Consider the following 19,246-nt stretch of genomic DNA (forward strand, 5'->3'; position numbering starts at 1 on the left):
CCTTGCGCGAAAATTAAACTGCGCGTAATCACCGTGATCTCCCAAAGCGCGAAAATAAGACTGCGCAATAATTTTCCGGTTCACAGTATGTCACAAACTATCGCGAGTTTCTGAAGTCCTCAATAGGGAAGTATAGTAAGTCTCGTGTATCACAAAATTTCGGACTAACACGATGTCTGCGGGTAGCTGTACACAAACTTTCCGTGTTTCGAAAGTCTTATAATAAGAAATACTTTCAGTTTTCCTAAGAATAATAATCAAAAACACTGCTTTAAAAAACTGTTATGAGTTTCTTATTTGTGCTAATTGTACTACTTGTTTGATATTATTTTGTACTTTGATTTTATCATTAAGTTACTCAGAAATATAATCATTTGTTATGTAAATTTATGCTAATGAGTCAGTGTCCTATCACCAAATCCTGGGAAGAACACTGGCGCATGGATTTGCTGTACCGTCGGACCAGGTGTCCGATACAATCGTGAGTTTGTATTTGTAGCAAGTACATTACAACGTGGATTATGTCATAATAGATCCATGGTTACAACAAGCAGAGATTGGCTGATTCATGTGAGTTCACTTGAGATAAAAACAATTCCATTCACAACCTGTAGTTATTGAAGTGTTGTTTACCATAATCTTGATTTTATAAGGAACTGAACCTGGGCTGAACGCTATATAAGTACAACCTTTTAGCACAATGCTCTTCGGATGCATGAGTTCAGAACGCCAGGACTGCAGTCATACTCATAGCACCCGTACTAGTACTAGTAATACTATGTACAGTGCCCATTTATCAGCCCTTAATGTAAATGTTCAATGAATCTTTCCCCATTCTTACTTTATACTCTTTTACCTCGTCAAATATTGGTTATCCTAGTATATTTAAATGAGACTAGTAACTTTTACACGGGTCTTTTGAATCACCCATTCAAATTTACTCACAATTTACTGTGATTACATGTATCTTGCCATCCAATGCCATCAACTGATGAAGTACATGTGTATTAAGTCAAATTATTCTAACCAGGCCCCTATCACAAACTACATGTCTGGATGTTAGTTGAAGACAATCAGATCTTTACCTGCCTTCATTGCTAAAATGTACAGAGAAATAAAAAGGCAGTGTCCCAATCTATTTTTCATAGTTATAAAACCACAATGGAAACTCAGCAAAGATACTGTTTGTATCCAAAATTCTATGTGCTTTTCTTTGAAAGTTCCATTTTGTAGCATACATACATGATACATATTAATACTGACAATAAAAAATTATTGTGTCTTTAATTGAAACCTACCATACAAACAAAAACTGATTCCAATCAGAAAATACAAGCAGTCATCAATATTTATGTATGCAAGGCATGTTAACACAAACCTTGTCAGGGTTCCTTATGGTAACATGTTATGGCTATGTCTACAGTAAATTACAACTTTATAACTTTTTGACAGATGTTTATTGATTGGTAGCTCCCAGGAACTGTGAGGGTGCCAGTCAATGTACCAATAAACCTGAATTAGTCATGAGAAACTTTCACTATCAAAAAGTAGAACAATACATAACAAATGCACTAATGTGTTGCTAGAACAAAGCACAGGCTGTGTAAGAAGGATATATCAGACAGATGGTTGGTTGTCATTTCACATGTACAGTATACAGTATTTAGTCAGCCATCATAATCAATATAATTACTTACATCTCTGACTACCGGTACTTTCATTCACAGACCCAGTTCATGTTACACACAATCACTTGAGAGTAATTTTGATGTTCAGTTTATATCACCTCACACTACCACAGTTTCTGAAATGTATCCCTATCTAGACAACTCTATACTTTTTATTTTGTATGATTACGGAGTCAGTACATAACCTCTTCTCTTTTCTTTGAAAATATATCAGCAGAAAGCATACTGTTCATTTGAACATACTCTGGAAATAAGTGGATCAATGAATTTTTTACCTACACCTCCTTCAACCTAATGTTATGGCAATATGTAAAGAAAATGTATGTTTGACATCAAAATTCAACATTGATGTGGCATGATAATATACCATAGTGTCAGCTATACACTGGAATACCACAGCTTTAGTCAACAACCCAATTTTCATAACAAATTTTATCTTGCTGTTTATTCTTTAGACTGTATTGACTATTATGTTAAAGTCTATCACATTCCGAAAGTTTTTATTAAACTCCACTCTAACAAATAGTAAAATGAAGGACACAAAATATTGTATGTAATTTGTCTCAGTTACATGATGGGTTTCCAAATGACTTACAAAAGTTGAATACACCACATGTTCCATGCATTAGGATTAACTAGAAACTAACAGTTTGATAGATAATGATAGTCTGATCAGAACTAAGTATGTATATTTCTATTGCATCTACATTTTTGTAGTTCTTCTCACTTTCCCAGGTAACAGTAACCAACAATGTATCCCTTCTGTCACCACCACTAGTAATTACAGTAACCAACAATGTATCCCTTCTGTCACCACCATTAATAATTACAGTACATTGACACACTTGAAGTATAAAACCTATTCATGTGTATGCTACCATTCCAAGGTCTGCAACAAATGGCTAATACTAAAAGTCAGTAGTCTGAATACAGTCACCCTTATGTTGAAATCAATGCATATTCAAGGTCTAGATTTGGACACATGTTGAAACTATAATTCTTCATAAAAAATACTTTTACCGGTAGTGTTCTGAGGTTCTAGTCAAAATCTTCATAAATGCTTTCATATTTGCAGTTGTGTGAAATTGGTTAAAAATTATTTTTACAGTATTTTCATTTTTGAAGTTTGCATAAACTGTCTATAGATGAAGAAAGCAAAGGCTCATCCACTTTTAATGGCCAGCCTCTTGTATGAAGTACAATGTATTTTCACATCACGATGAAAATGCATAATTGATCAGTGAAAGTCACACATTTTGTTGGCAGTTTAATGATATGTGGTACAATACAAAGTTACCAAACTCTGTGACTGTCACTTTTGAAGATGCAAGTGTTTGTGTTTCTTATTTTACAATGAACCCTGAAACTATTATAATCATGGTAGGAAATAAGAAAACAGAATGCAATATGTCACAAGAATGATGAGTTATTATTAACTCAAGATTTGTAATCAGGTCCTTTTAACTAGAGGCATAAGAGGTACAAATGTGTGTGCTGTATTTGGAGTACTTTGTACATACAACAGCATAGTAATGCCAATCAACATTATGCTAATCTTAGATGACTTTCTAGCAAACCATTTACTTTGATTTCTTGTTACTTGTTGCTGTGATTACATGGTTTGTAGATACCATGTTTTCTGATAACCCTTATATTTGTGCTTTGTCATACCATACTTCATCTGTACCAACAAATCCTAAATAATGAGTTTTGTTAATTCACTCATATGCAGCTAAATATAACCCAAACAACTATTTTAAAATAATCTCATCATATGTATTTCTTCACATTCAACCAAAAAATTACTATGTAGGTCTATTGACAAGGATAACATCAAAACTTTCCTTATTTGTGTTCCACATACTGAACTTTAAAAAAACTGTTCAGTTAAATTAAGCATTCTGTTTCATGTTTACACTTTCTTTACTTATGTACCGGTACTCATAGTCTGCAATATTTAGTCAATTTGTTTTTCATGTCAATTGGCTTTTCTTACACATTTTACACATTTCGGTGTCAATAACAGTTTGTTGAATTCAGTATGTTCGAAAGAGACTGTCCTAAAAATACAGTCAAATTTCCTGCAAGGCATCTTAAATTAGCTTCCTTCTTTTCCCAATACATGGCCTACTGCAAGCGTAACCTTGTGACCCAACTACAGCTTTACTTGCAAGGAAAGCGGTCCACAAGGCCACCACTCCTTTGTATACTCTTCAGACATTCAATAATGGCTAAGGCATTAAAGAGCTTCATGCTTACCAATACACGACCAATTCTTTTGGTAAAGGGTTTGATGAATTATGGTGAAAGTGAGGTACATTCTTATCGGTGTCCTACTTCCATACAAGTAGCACTGATGATGTAGCATAGTGCTTTCTCATTCAATAACACACCCCTGATGGGTGATAGCATCATGGCTCAGGCCTCAAAATCAGAACATACATGTGTAGCTTACTTTCTAGTTATCCCCCCATGATCACTTTCATGCCTCAATGCATGGCCACCAGTTCAATCTAAATTTTCATAAAGTCCCCCTACAGGCTACATGTACCAAGGTTTTAGGCTTATTTTTCTAGGATTGCACAATTTATTCACAAAATGTGGACATGGTCAACACATTTGTACCAGTGAATGCATTTTTTTCTTACACAAGCCTTACATTATGATTATTATTATTATTATTATTATCACCCAATCCCATATTAACCATATGAATTTACCCCACTGATTGACGCTACAGAAATGACAAGTGCCCCATAAAAGATGACATACACACCAGACAGATGTCAGATTTATAGCTTTACACCAGGTTACCACTCATGGAAGTATTACCACTATAGATTATCTGAGCAGTAAACCAAGTGGTCCACATGATGTTCCCGAAGTATAAACCTACGTTCTGTTAGCAACATCTAGTGTATATCGTATGATATATGGTATGATATCAACACCTGGTGTATATATGGTATGATATCAGCACCTGGTGTATATATGGTATGATATCAACACCTGGTGTATATATGGTATGATATCAACACCTGGTGTATATATGGTATGATATCAACACCTGGTGTATATATGGTATGATATCAACACCTGGTGTATATGGTATGATATCAACACCTGGTGTATATATGGTATGATATCAACACCTGGTGTATATGGTATGATATCAACACCTGGTGTATATATGGTATGATATCAACACCTGGTGTATATATGGTATGATATCAACACCTGGTGTATATATGGTAAGATATCAACACCTGGTGTATATATGGTATGATATCAACACCTGGTGTATATATGGTATGATATCAACACCTGGTGTATATATGGTATGATATCAACACCTGGTGTATATATGGTATGATATCAACACCTGGTGTATATATGGTATGATATCAACACCTGGTGTATATATGGTATGATATCAACACCTGGTGTATATATGGTATGATATCAACACCTGGTGTATATATGGTATGATATCAACACCTGGTGTATATATGGTATGATATCAACACCTGTCATGTACATGTGCATCTAGTCTTGCTGCTAGACGTTCAGGCTTTCTTTCGATGCTATAACTATAAGCTAACGAAGTTCGCATGTGAGGGCTTGCCTGAACAGTCTAGCAAATGTCATTTTCAGACTGGACATTCCATTGAGATTACGATAAGCGGTGGGTTGGGCCATATATGCATATATATACTTTAATATATTCAATCTCTGCATGCAGGTGTTGACAAACACATTTATGTCATTACTATGTCTTATCAGTTTATGGTAATTGTGTTTGATGAGTGTGTAGACGTTGTCATTCACACATTTTAGTTAATGCATTGGTGGTTATTTATACAAGCCCCTCCTTAAGATGAATATGCATGAAAATTTAGCTATTGTCCTCTGTTTGTGCTTGTGGCTAATACGGTTCTCTGATTGGCAGTTATTTATATCCTGATGACATTCGCTAGACCTCGGATGTTCCATCCTCGATAGCGTTGTTCGGCTGTGTGTTGTATTTTATCAGAAGAACATCCGAGGGCTAGCTGATAGACTAATGTGCATCCAGCTTCACTACTAAACACATACATGATGGACTTTAAGATAAATTTCCCTTTATGATTACTCTATTTCTAGATAGCATCTACATGTATACAACCTTCTATGGCTGTATAAACTTGAATCAAAGCTCCTAGTATAATAGTTTCCATAACACTGCACAGACAGTGGCTGCTTGCTAAAAAAAAAAAAGGTCACCATTCAACTAGATTTGAAGTGATCAGAGTCCCAAAAAAGTAGGTGATACCATCTACCCATCCCTGTTCTTTGTCTTTACACATCATTTGATTATTTCTATGGGTGTGTTCTTTGTCTTTATACATCATTTGATTATTGCTATGGGTGTGTTCTTGTTGCTAGTGCCAGTTTGGAACAATACATTGTATCTGCAGAATAACACCCAGAAAAATCCCACCAACTTTCATGCCACTCCACCAGGTTGTTTTCAAGATGCAAGTTTTTTTAAACCAAAATTGTGATTTTTAGACCTAATTTGCATATCATTGATGGGGATCATCATGTTGTGAATACTTCATCTTCACATTCCCAGATACTTTTCCATTAAATGTCTGTCTAATCAACCCAGTCGTTTTGGATTTACAGATTTTTTTACCAAAATGTCATATTTTTATCCTAATTTGCCTATCACTGACCATGTCATAACAAACCCTTCATCTATACCTCCAAAAGAACATCCCAAAACAATTTGCTCAGTATTGTTAAAGTTTAAATTTTTACCAAAATTACATCCATTTACCCAAAACGCATACATCTGGTGTGATTTTTTCATTTGAACAATTTGAACACCGCAAGGTACGATCACGCAATGTCAAACAAGCTCAATAGTGGAATTTTGTTGATTTTGGGGGAAAGGGTCTGGCATCAATGCAGAGAAACAGAAGTTGATAAATGGACAAAAACATGGACAAACCAATTCCAATATGCTACAGCCAATGGGACAAACACAAATTGATAGGCGCAATGATCAATGCTGCCTGCTCAGTAACTGAAAGAATAACCAATATCTAAAATTGATGATAAATGAACATAAATGTGTGTTACTTTCATGTAATAAATTGGTCATCTTAAAAAGTATCTTTCCTTTTGTTGAACTTGGGCATAGTATTCTGTTGTTCTACATTGTTAACACACCACAATCAAAAAGGAAGGAAAGTTGCAGATATACAGCTTGTATGAACACAGGTGAAACATTGTAACTTTTGTGACACTTTTAATATCTCTTACTATTGTAAAGTGTTGTACTTATGTAAAGAGTGTAGTATGTTCTGTAAAATGACACCACACACCTGGGATAAGTGACAGGTTTTATGCAACATCTATCATATAAATGGATAAAGTACTCTATGGGAAAAGTACATAATGTATTTCTGCCTACTTAAAAATACACTATGATGACAATAATGAGAGAGCTCTGCTGGGATATTCTACAAGCACTACTCATTCTGATTTGTGAATTCTTGCCAACATTATTTGCATACAAGTCAGTGATAAAACAATTACATGATTTAGGGAAAGTTTACTCATGCAAACTGTAGATAATTGGTGGTGTTTGAAAATAAACATGAACCTGATTGGAACAGAATGTAATTACTACAAGACCAGGTTTATCATGTATCTTGCAATGATTGGGAACAGTTTTCTCATTTAGCTGGATTAAAGTCCTACGTAAACACAATACCAGACATCAGTTATGAAATGTTAACCACTTGATTGGTGAAATCATGTGTGTTAGGTCAATCCCAAGTCAAATCATATGTAAATAATGTTCCCAAATCAATAGGCTACTAAAAATCAACTTTAACAACTGGCATAATATCAAATGATTTAAGGACTACGTGTGTGTGTGTGTGTGTGTGTGTGTGTGTGTGTGTGTGTGTGTGTGTGTGTGTGTGTGTGTGTGTGTGTGTGTGTGTGTGTGGATAGAAGTTGAGTTTATTCAATGAACACTACTTTCTTTTCATCTTTCCCACATATATCATATGCTACTGAGAATTTGGCAAAAATGTATTTTTCAAGAAACAACACTAATAAAGATTAAAAATACACGGAAAAACATAGAAGACCTATTACATTATTGTATACCATAAAATGAGCAAACTACAGAGCAGGCAAAATTCAGTTTAGGATTATATCACAAGGCCCACTTACAATTGCACTCGTTCAATGTTAAGGCTGCCATATTTTCAGTATAAATATTCTATCTCGGCAAGTATTTTTTTATATAATTTTCATTTATCACCATGATTACCACTTATCACTGACTGGTATACAACATCTATGAATGCTTAGTCTCCGCTGAATATTATTTTATTTCTAACTTGAATGCAAGTAATGAGGCAAAAGATCAACATCACCATAAACAAACTTCAAATTGAATATAATTTTACAATCGATACCTCTTAAAGTTTCCAGTAATTTTATTTGTAATATTAGCAATTTTATAACATTTCTTCCAAGTTCCTGCTGCTAAAAGACTTGACCTTTATGACCTGTAACCTTATTAATGTCTACGCATTTGCAACAATTTGCCTTGTAACAGCCCTTACGACTTACCAAGCAACTAAGTGCCTTTTGTACGCACTCTGTCGTAGTTGCTACCCTCATCGCATGCGACGAATTGCTTGATGTGTCGCCCCGTGTAACTGGGCCTTAAGAGAAACCACACAAACAACACCACAAAGAGACTGGATCAAGTGTCCACACAAACCTCTCAAAAGAAAGTTCTCACAATGTGTTTACTTGACACTTTGCTATGAACAATCAATTGTGTCACTCTGTTCTTTACAGTTCATCCTAACTTGTTTTGGGTTAATGTTATGACACTTTCTAGTCTGTACCATCCCATTCTCCAGTCCAAAAAAAAGTTTCAACATATCATCTACAGGATTTCCCTTTTTTCAATGAAGGGATATAGAAGTCTGTTTTCATCATTAAAAACATTTACTATGCGAGGGAAATGAAGTCAACATCACTTTTATCACTGCACTATAGCAATGTATTTGACAACATACAACAAGGTCTGAGCAAAACTAAAGTAACACATTATTTCTGCTATTGTACACTTAATTTTGGCATATGTCTACATATTTGAACATTCACTGAACGATCTACCTCACACAATAACAGCATGTACTGATTTCAATTTCCAAGTCTTCAAATACACAACACACTAATTTACTAACAAGATAAAATATGACCTATCTATGATTATGAATGTACAAGATATGTGACATACAGAATACATCTAAGTCCTACTCCCAATGCACAACTTGAAGAGAAGTTTACTAAATAACTCTCATTGGCTGTAAGTGTAAATTAAATGCATTTTTACCCATTTCAGACATGTACTTCCAAAACCAAAACATTGTCATGTGAATAACATTACAAACTTGAGACATTTCCCTGGGAACTGCTTCAATTCACTTACTAATCTAAATACTACAATGGCCAGATGACATGACTTGAAGCTAAGCACAGTAGCTGAAAGAATATCCCGCCACAGTTTGTAATAGTACACAAACCATATGGAACCGTCATTAGTTTGGGAGTTGTAACACTCACAGAAAGCATGGAACCATCATTAGTTTGGGAGTTGTAACACTCACAGAAAGCATTCATTCAAGTTCTTAGTTACATGTTAGACATCTTCTCTATGAGTTATATGTTAAGGTCAGGCATAAGTTACATTCCAATCCACACAAATTCTCTGTAATCCCCTCATTTTATGGCTTAAGAACTGTTCACATATTTGAAAATGATACAGAAAGCCTTCACGGAATGCTGTAGATGTTAGTATCATCAGAAAGCTCTACAATCCATGCTTTATCTCATGCATGTAGTTTGGTCTGTGAAATTAGATCAGCAGAAACCATTTTTTTCCAGGGAGTGAGCCTTCAGGGAAGATCACTAAAACAGTGTTTTGTTTTGGTAGGCTTTTCCTGCAATGATTTCTGACACATAAAAATGAACGAAAATAAACAGAGATTGAACTTTGGGAAATAAAATACAACAACAGGACAGGGTGGACATACATGTACATGCTTGACAACCAAAGGTGTCATGCTAAAAGAATGTTTGTCGTTTACAAAGCTAGAGTTTGGTTAGTCTCCATGACAGACTTATCAATTTGCATACAAGATTCACATTGAAATCAGTGCGAGTCTGATTGCTTCATTTGAGGTCATTTAATGGCTAAGTCTCATTACTGTCTGTGCCAGTAAACAGTACATAGAAACCACACCTGCCTGACTCCAAGTATGGGGACACAGTACATGTACTTATTATTACACAAAATGACAATTTCTAAATTCTATGTTCTTTCTACCTAAACACATTGTTACTGCCACATACTTGTATGCTAACTTTGTCCACTCCAGAGACTGGATTACCTCTAGAGCAGACGTAAATAGTTCAACATGCTGCTTGCTCTTCTACTCAATTCCTTTCACAGATGTCCTTGGGTTGTCCACTCCTCTCTTGACCCCTTGTACTAGATATCATTCTTTGTATATGTTCAATACTGTATTTATTTCTGATATACAACATGAAAACTTCTCACACTAAAATCACTTTAAATCTGCTGGAATCAATGTTATAATTTATCTTTATCTTATCTTATAGCTATGGTAACAACACCACCATATTTTACCCTGTCAAACTGGGGGTCACCTATTATGCATCACAAGTCTTGACTCATGACTAGGTTTACAGATAAGATAAACTCCATGAACCACATCAACTATCCCTACTAGATATCTGATTAAATCACAGTGGCAGGAGCCTGCTGCCAAAACTCATCTTATTGTCACGCCACGTGTCTTTGCACCAATACAAATACTCTTATCTTAGACACAATGATGCCAGACCATGACCCATCACCAGATTGCCTCCACCTGATTGCTCCATCTTGGTCAGGTGAAACGACAGAAACTTGACAGAAACTTACCGTCACTGGACACAAAATGATTTAGTTTTGATATAAACAATTGTATAGAAGGTACAGGCAAATCACTTAATTAACAAAGATTCTCTCCAGTGTTTCAACCTGACTTTGTAGTTTTAAGAACTGTCTTATCAATGTAATACTGTATTATTTATGATGTTGCTGTTTAATACAAACAGTAAAACAAATAAGATTTCCATGCAATCAGTTACTGTACATTTCAATTCAAATTGTCATTATTTTGTCCCTTTCACAAGTGACCAGTGACTCCCTAATACACCCATGGTGGCTCATACACATCACAGTTTATAATTCCACCAAGTTTAATTAAGGACTACAGTATGAATCCAAAATGTATCTGACTGTTTTTACCTCTTTTTAAGGACTGTATGGTATATAACCTAACTATTTCACTAAGATTGATTAATTAATTGTACATGATGACTGATGAAGGTAAGTGGTGGGTGGTGGGTGGTGGGGGGTTGTAAGACTAACAGTACTATTGACCTAAGTGAGTTGTAGATGGGCCTACAGTGACTCATATCTCGATAATGTGCTTTACTCCTACCCAAACAAAACACTCACCAGCAAAGGCACAAGAGGGAAACACTATTACAGTGTCAATAAAAAACCCTAGTAGGCTTCACCACCCATAAATGTACATATCACCACAAATACAGTAGTAATGTCATTTCCTTCCGGAACACTCATTCCAATATGTGTTTGTTCCTCTCAGATCTTATTCCATAACCAATCTTATGACAGTATGCACTATGCAAAGGAAATTATACATCCCAACCTTTCCTGATAAACACTGGCTAATAACACTGTAAAGTGAACGACCTATCTGTACACTCAAAACACCCTAGCACTGGAATTAGCCAATGTACATTTCTTTCTCTACTGGATGCAGCCCAAGTTTTTTTATTTGATGAAGGTCCTCTATGGTTGTATTATTGTATACTGCTTTTGGTGTGTAGCCCCGACAGCATCCATGCCTTACCAGTTTACTACCAATTGAATAGACAGCTAATTTCAATGCATTTCAATCCCTTTGATGGGTTAGCATACATTTGTACAATGAACACTACACAATAGACTCTGGCATCCTATGGGCATATTTACTTCTTTAACCTCTGCAGGCAACAGGCCAACAAGACATTTCTTTTGTATCATCTCAACATCTTCAGGGTTATATTTGCATAATGAGGATGATGCCTACTCTATTCAAATTAAAATCAATTTTCAAAAATCTTACAGCAACAGCATGGTCATTTTTTATAACACCAAGATAATCCATTTGGGCACATTTAAGCAGAAATTAAACACTTGTATGATAGATGATGCAACACGAAAAAAATGACAATTTAAAAAAAAAATAGTTTCATTATTTAACAAATTTTCCTCCTAAATGTCATTATTTATTAAAGCAACTAGTCTTGTATTCAGAGGAGAGACCAATGAACTTAATGAAGAGTATGATCCTGTGAATGAGACACACACAAAATGAAGAGTGTGATCCTATGAATGAAACAAACACAAAATGAAGAGTGTGATGATCCTGTGAATGAAACAAACACAAAATGAAGAATTTGATCTTGTGAATGAGACAAACACAAAAGGACACATCCAGCCTAAAGAATTTGTGAATTCTCCCTGGGAAATAAATTTGACAGATGGTTGCCCTATATAATTAGATGCAACATCACTTCATTTGTGACAAACTGGGAATTGTGTTTAGTTCTATATATTTTTCAAACTGACCAATAGAGTTGCTATGCCTTTTCAGATCAAAGCACACACAAAAAACGTGCAATTTGCACTTTTTAAACTGTCTCAGATAAAGTTTAAAATTTCATAAATTACTACTTACTTGCATGTGATCAGGTCCCCATTTTGTTCACATAGTCCACCATTAAGACATGGTGAATTAACACATAAGTCACCTAAATATTGAAAAAAGGAAAAGTGACATTTATAAATTCAAAACAATTTACCTTATTATATTTTGTAGGACTAATTTCCTGACAATCCTAACACGAATGTGTAACAGGTGATGTTGATACTGTACAAACTGTAACTTTTAAACACCCTGAGAGCTATACCCACATCCAGATTTCATCAATCATGGCTGCTAAAATAACAGGTTTCAATTTAACAATGATAAAATGGGAGTTAAAGTCTTTTGTGTAACATTTTAGCTATATTAACACTGATAAGGAAGCCCCATTTGGACATATAAATTTAATTTGCCCATAAACCGGAGGCTAGAGCCATCACTGAACTTTAAAAACTAAATATAACATTCGACGTCTTCTCTGGCAATGTTACATTGCAAAGTTTTCAAAACTGCTGTGTGTACGACACATACATAATCTCCTCGATTTGGTGATTACCATACACTACCTATATTTGCAGCGCTTCGTATTTTTTATCATATAAAAATCAAAAATAAACCCAAGAGATATATATATATACATATATATATATATATATATATTTGTGAATGAACACATTATACTCGCAGGCCTGTACATGATGATGATGATGACGACGGACAAAGACTGACGACACAGGCCATGTATTTTCATATTGTCCCCACTTAGTTTGAGCTCAGTCAACATGCACAAAAAAGAGTGGCCCGTGTCTCTGCGATGACGTGCAAGTCATTTAAACGAAGACGGGGGCTTACTGCAAACTGGTGAAAAACAAAGGTCTCGCCGAGGACATGATCACGACTATGGATTTGAACAAGTTACATTACTATGATACTGTGACACTATGACAGATGTGCTGTATCGATTTTCAAGAGCCAAAAACACATTTGATTCCACAGCTTATAGCGATCAATGACACGAAGGGCCAAAATAATATGGGCACAGAGATGAGTATACATACCGCTCTTAACGGGGTCAAACTTTTTATAAACAATATCGCCTTGATCGTTTCGTACTCGTTAGAAATACTTCTAAACTTGAAAGTAAGGTTCATAATAACAAGATTTGAGACCTGTCAGGGCTGGCCTAGTCTAGACAAGAACTGACACTGAGCAAAAAAAACAGTAAATAGTTACAACTGAAAAACACAAACGTGATTATATACCTTGCGACTTTGTTGGTAATGCTATAAAAACCAACGCGAGTAAGTTTAGCCACCATGGGCGCCACATTCCGGAGCAGAACACTATCTTGCAACTGTAGATTTCATGAGTTAACCTTCTTGCAGGTATAATTCCGATTAAATGGTGTCAAAGCGGCTAAAAATCCCGGCAAAGATTGACTTTCGATGACCGACACAGCACTCAATATTCGGTCCACACTCCTCTTTGCAAATTCTTTTTGTTGTACGAAACTTTTCAGTCGTGTGCGGACAAAGATCGACAGGCCCCCGTCAAATCATTCCGCCTTGGTCAAGAATCGCTACGTAAAAAGAAAAAAACAGTCAGGAGCCACAGTATTTGTAACACGCCTTCATAAACGAGTACATCTTTCGTTAAGATATAAACATTGGGGAATACGTGAAGGAAACTGACATTCTGTATTTCAATTTGGTACTATTTTCTGGTGATACAGAATATTGAAGCGGTAAATCGCAACCTTTCATTCGAGTGGGGAGGTACAATTTACATTAATTAGTACACTTTGAAACCCCGCCCACTATGCCCAATCAAAACAACTGTAACACAAGATGATTGGATACGTGTCCAATTGCAGACAGTTTTACAAAATTTGTGGTGATTTGAAATGAACGACAGGAGAAGTCTTCGTGACTGCCAGCCAGAAGGCAGTAACACGTGGAGAGAGGGTATTTCACAGGCTGCTGCTACAGGAAAGTGCTTGCAAAGTCTGTCACGGTCAGAAGACAAAACACACGAGTTTGAAAATTGCGGGAAAACTGCAGCTGCACCGATGCAGGGTAGAGCACTTGTACGACTATTTTTCTTGCTCCACATTTTTCCCACGCCGAACGACGACAACTTTAGCTCGTAGAAATCCACAATGCGTTTAAAGGTCTAAGCATGGAGATGTCTCACACCTCCCCTTATACCTCCATGGTCTTAGCAAGGCGATATCAAAGAAAAACAATCTCCTTGTACAGTTCTGACTAACAGCCTTATTACAATGGAGTTTTCAATTGTCTTCATGAACAAATCTACAATTGTGGTTTACAATTTAATCACAGCTAAACCAGGATGCGATGGATCATTTTAGTATTAGGGAGTATCCAGATTTTACTTCCAGGGGGACCCGGAGGATTTCCCTTTTTCCTTGTGTATTTTTTTCATGGACCCCCTACGAAAGCTTGGGAAAAATTGATGCCCCCTCCCCCCACTGCAAGTTCTTGATTGATGCCCCCCCCCACTGCAAGTTCTTGATTTTTTCCATGCCCCCCCCCATAGACTTACACACATACACAAACACCCTATACATGCACGGTGTACATGTATGTATGTATGTGTGTGTGTACGTACGTATGTATTTATGTCTGTCGGTCAGTCTGTCTGTGTGTGTGCATACATACATACATACATACATACATACATACACACATACATACATACATACATACATACATACATACATACACACACACACACAAACAAACAGCTTCAGTGCCATGCCTTTGAACCTATGAACCTTTGTTCAGTTGTGCTAAAAAAATAAATAAATAATCATAAATAACTTATAAAGTTTATATGTATAGACCTTTAAAGGGTAAACCATTATACTGAAAAAAAGAGAAGATAACCATTTCATGCATGATGACAAGAACAACATATTTCCATTGGGCAATGCAGGTAAGCTTATACTTGAAATACTTCACAACTGTTCTACTTTTTAGATACGTATTGAATACACTTTAGTTCCAATGCCGCTTTGTGTTGCTCAGCTTTTGAAAGTATACATGTGAACATGTTTATTGTTGGAAAGAATAGTCAAAAACTGAAATAATTTAACTATCAACATTTGTGCTTGTTTATACTTTGACTGATAGACAAGTTTTACTTCTATTTCCAGTACTAGGGGATTTCGCAAACTCAAACCGAACTGTAGATGACTTCCAACCCTGTGCCAACATAAAAAGCTGTATGCTTCAAACAATTACATGATGAAATTGCTATAACTCGTTTTGCAGAGAAATATATTGTTAGCATAAGTGTTGTCAAAAACTACATTGAACATCTGGAAAATGTGGAGAGAGTAATAAAAAACATCAGATCCAAACATTGGGAAGAGCAACACACACCAAAAAAAAACAAGAAATATAATGACTATGACTGGTTGAAGTTGTTCTTGAGTGGAACTCTTGAAAAATGATAGTGAAAGAGTTAGATAAATATCTTGATGAGCATAAATTACCAAAAAAGAGAGAAAATTTAAAAGAAAAAAAATTAGACATAATATCCACTCACATAGTAGGAACACCAGAAATAGATCTAGGAAAATGACAGCAAATGAAATTAAAACAAATATCATGGGTATGAGTGAAACAGATAGTAGTGACTCTGAGACTGAAAGTGACATTTCTGTAATGCATGTTCTAGGCAGTGATGGAGGCAATTGTGATACTGATAGCTCAGAAAATTCATGTACTGATGATAACACTGGTAGTGGTAGTGATGAAATAAGTCTTGCACATCCTCGCGGACAAGTTACTTTGAGAAATGGCAGAATTGCAGATCGATTTATGTTGCATTAAACAATCGTTTTTTTCCATGACCCCCCTAGAAAATTGCAATTTTTTTGTTTAGCCCACCCCACCTCCCTAATTTTTCCTGAGAAAAATTTATGGTCGCCTGAAAATCCCCCGGCCCCCCAGAAATAAAATCTAGACACTCCCTTATCTATGTCACTGAACTCGAAACTATCCTATAATGATTGCCTCCTCAGGTAACAAAAACAAGTAGGCCAAAGTGATCCCGGCCAACAATATGTCATGATTCGAAGTAAGGGATCCTTCGGTATTTACAGGGGGCGTCACATTATACAAATCTGTTCTTGGGGGAGGATCATATTTTGCATTATAATGTTTGGGAGGGTTACATTTTACAATCCGTAGTTTTGTGACCAAATTGAAGATTCAATTATTGTCAATTTGTTTTGTGTGTTTTGAGATGTAAAAGTGAAATGAGCACTCAACTTTTATTTACGAGTACTTTACATGCCAAAGTACAATTACATATATATTGTATATTGTATGAAATATGTTTAATAAGACGATGAATTTTATTGACTGTACTATCTCAACCTGGAGTCAGAATTTATGGCAGGGGGGAAATGGGGGGGGGGGCATGGAAAAAATTGAGGGTTCAAAGGGGGCATTAAAATTCTGATGGTCTGAAAGGGGGCCCGAAATATTTTGCTTATGATTTGAACCAAATTAAACCTCAGGAGCAGTCATTTACCGAGTAAATTAAAAATTTCTTGTGGCTTCGCCCCAATACCTACTAAGAAACCGGCCAATTTCTCCAGCCTGGAGGGGGGGTGCCATCGGGCCCCCCTCCCTTCCATCTGTAAAACCAAAAACAGGCTGACCCCCCTATCACTTCATTCTAAAACATGATGACCCCACCCACCACACACATATACCATATTCACATAACAGGTATTTTTTTATCGGGACTCAATGTCCACTGCTTCACAAATACTTTACAAGATCCTGGGATAACACTATCACATAATTATTGACAACACAGGGTATATATATTCATAATTATTGACAACACAGGGTAAATATATTCATAATTATTGACAACACAGGGTAAATATATTCAAAATGGAGTTCAATAGCATCCAGACAGTGAAAGATAGGGGGGAAAGCTTGTACACCTCTCATGGGGGGGGGGGGTCTTAGGGGTCCAAAATGCAGTGTCCAAAATAGAAAGTGCACCTACTCTTCATATTGAAGAGTAGAACGATTTGGATTAACTTCTTTTATAAACTATCTCTGAAGATTACCATTACGAAACCTTCAAGTTCACTTTTGCCCCAAAGTGCAATATAATTGAATCATTAATTGTGAAACAGCCAAGCATTTACATGACATGTTCTTTAACTAGTGTGGTAGCTAAGTAATACATGTACGTATATATATTGAGTAGAGGTATGTTTGAACTCTTACGTGAAGTAATATTAAAGAATTCATGAAAGAAACGGGGACAATAATAAATTATACATATACCAGTCAGTTCAGACAAGGCTATATGCTATTGTACGTAGAAAAGGATTTTCTTCTTCCATCACAATCCAAAACACAATGACCCCCCCCCCTCCCCATCCACAATTTTCAAAACAGCATGACCCCCCCCCTGCCAATTTCAAAAACAGGGTGACCCCCATCCACCCCGGTCGAAGAAACTGATCGGTCCCTAAAACTTATATTCAGTGATGAGTTGGGTGACAGCCATGCGAATGTATTTGTGTATGCCTTCCTCTGTCTGTCTGTCTGTCTGTCTGTCTGTCTGTCTGTCTGTCTGTCTGTCTGTCTGTCTGTCTGTCTGTCTGTCTGTCTGTCTGTCTGTCTCTCTCTCTCTCTCTCTCTCTCTCTCTCTCTCTCTCTCTCTCTCTCTCTCTCTCTCTCTCTCTCTCTCTCTCTCTCTCTCTCTCTCTCTCTCTCTCTCTCTCTCTCTCTCTCTCTCTCTCTCTCTGGAGACTTTTTTTTTGAACAATCAACCTCAGGAGCAGTCGTTTACCCTGTACTTTGCAAAATTGTACACTTCGTTTACCTACCATACATTTAATTACGAGGCAATCGATATTCAAGCAACTGTGTGTGTCTGCCAAAATATAGGTAAACTAGAGTGTAGGTACTATAGCCTTATAGTTGTATAATAATGTATTAACTCGAGTTCAATTGGGTTATTGAAGACAATTTTCAAGTAGTAGACAGTACTCTATGACTTTCGATAATATGTATGGTTTGAAACTTATACCATTAAATGGCCTCCAAGATATGTCCTTATTTTTTAAAAGGTACACACTCCCCCACTAGCTATCATCTCCCCACTAGCTATCATCTCCCCACTAGCTATCATGGCGGATGCTGTTTCTACCCTGCTGACATTGGGCCAACATATATTTGTAAAGAAATCTCTCATTTATTATGTATGGACGCAATCTGATTAAAATTTGATGTGGTAAAAGCAGCTAGATGCCTTTATTTACCTCTATATGTACATCATTTTGTGTCGTTTGTTTTGTCCGAGTGATCACCGCCTTCCCGTGGCAAAACAAACGACACAAAACGATGGAAATAGAGGTAAATAAAGGCATCTAGCCCCTTTCACCACATCAGATTTTAATCAGATTGGTGTGGACTCTAAAGTTGATTTCCACTGTTGTAGTGCACCATACTCTACAACGCTGAAATGGGGCGGTGCGTGGGTGTACTGTCAGGTAGCATTAAAATATGTGTAGCCAGTAGGGGGGGGGGGGGGGGCTACGTAAATTCTTGGATTCATTTCGGGGGTGAGAGCGCGAAGGGCGGGGGGGGGGGCTGCAAAATTTATTCTGACCAAAATAATTTCTCC

The 19,246-nt window shown here is 36.4% G+C and overlaps 1 protein-coding gene across 1 annotated transcript in view; it reads right to left on the reverse strand.

Annotated features, from left to right (window-relative positions):
- Positions 1–14,040, reverse strand: part of LOC144441505 (uncharacterized) — a 78,738-nt gene extending 64,698 nt beyond the window's left edge. The window contains exons 1-2 of the mRNA XM_078131090.1: positions 13,819–14,040; positions 12,590–12,662 (exon numbers count right to left, since the gene is read on the reverse strand). Coding sequence (XP_077987216.1) covers positions 12,590–12,662; positions 13,819–13,885 — 140 coding nt within the window. The 5' untranslated portion in view covers positions 13,886–14,040. The remainder of the gene's footprint in view (positions 1–12,589; positions 12,663–13,818) is intronic.
- Between the last annotated feature and the right edge of the window lie 5,206 nt (positions 14,041–19,246).

This window comes from Glandiceps talaboti, chromosome 10 (genome assembly GCF_964340395.1).
Source record: "Glandiceps talaboti chromosome 10, keGlaTala1.1, whole genome shotgun sequence".
NCBI lineage: Eukaryota > Metazoa > Hemichordata > Enteropneusta > Spengelidae > Glandiceps > Glandiceps talaboti.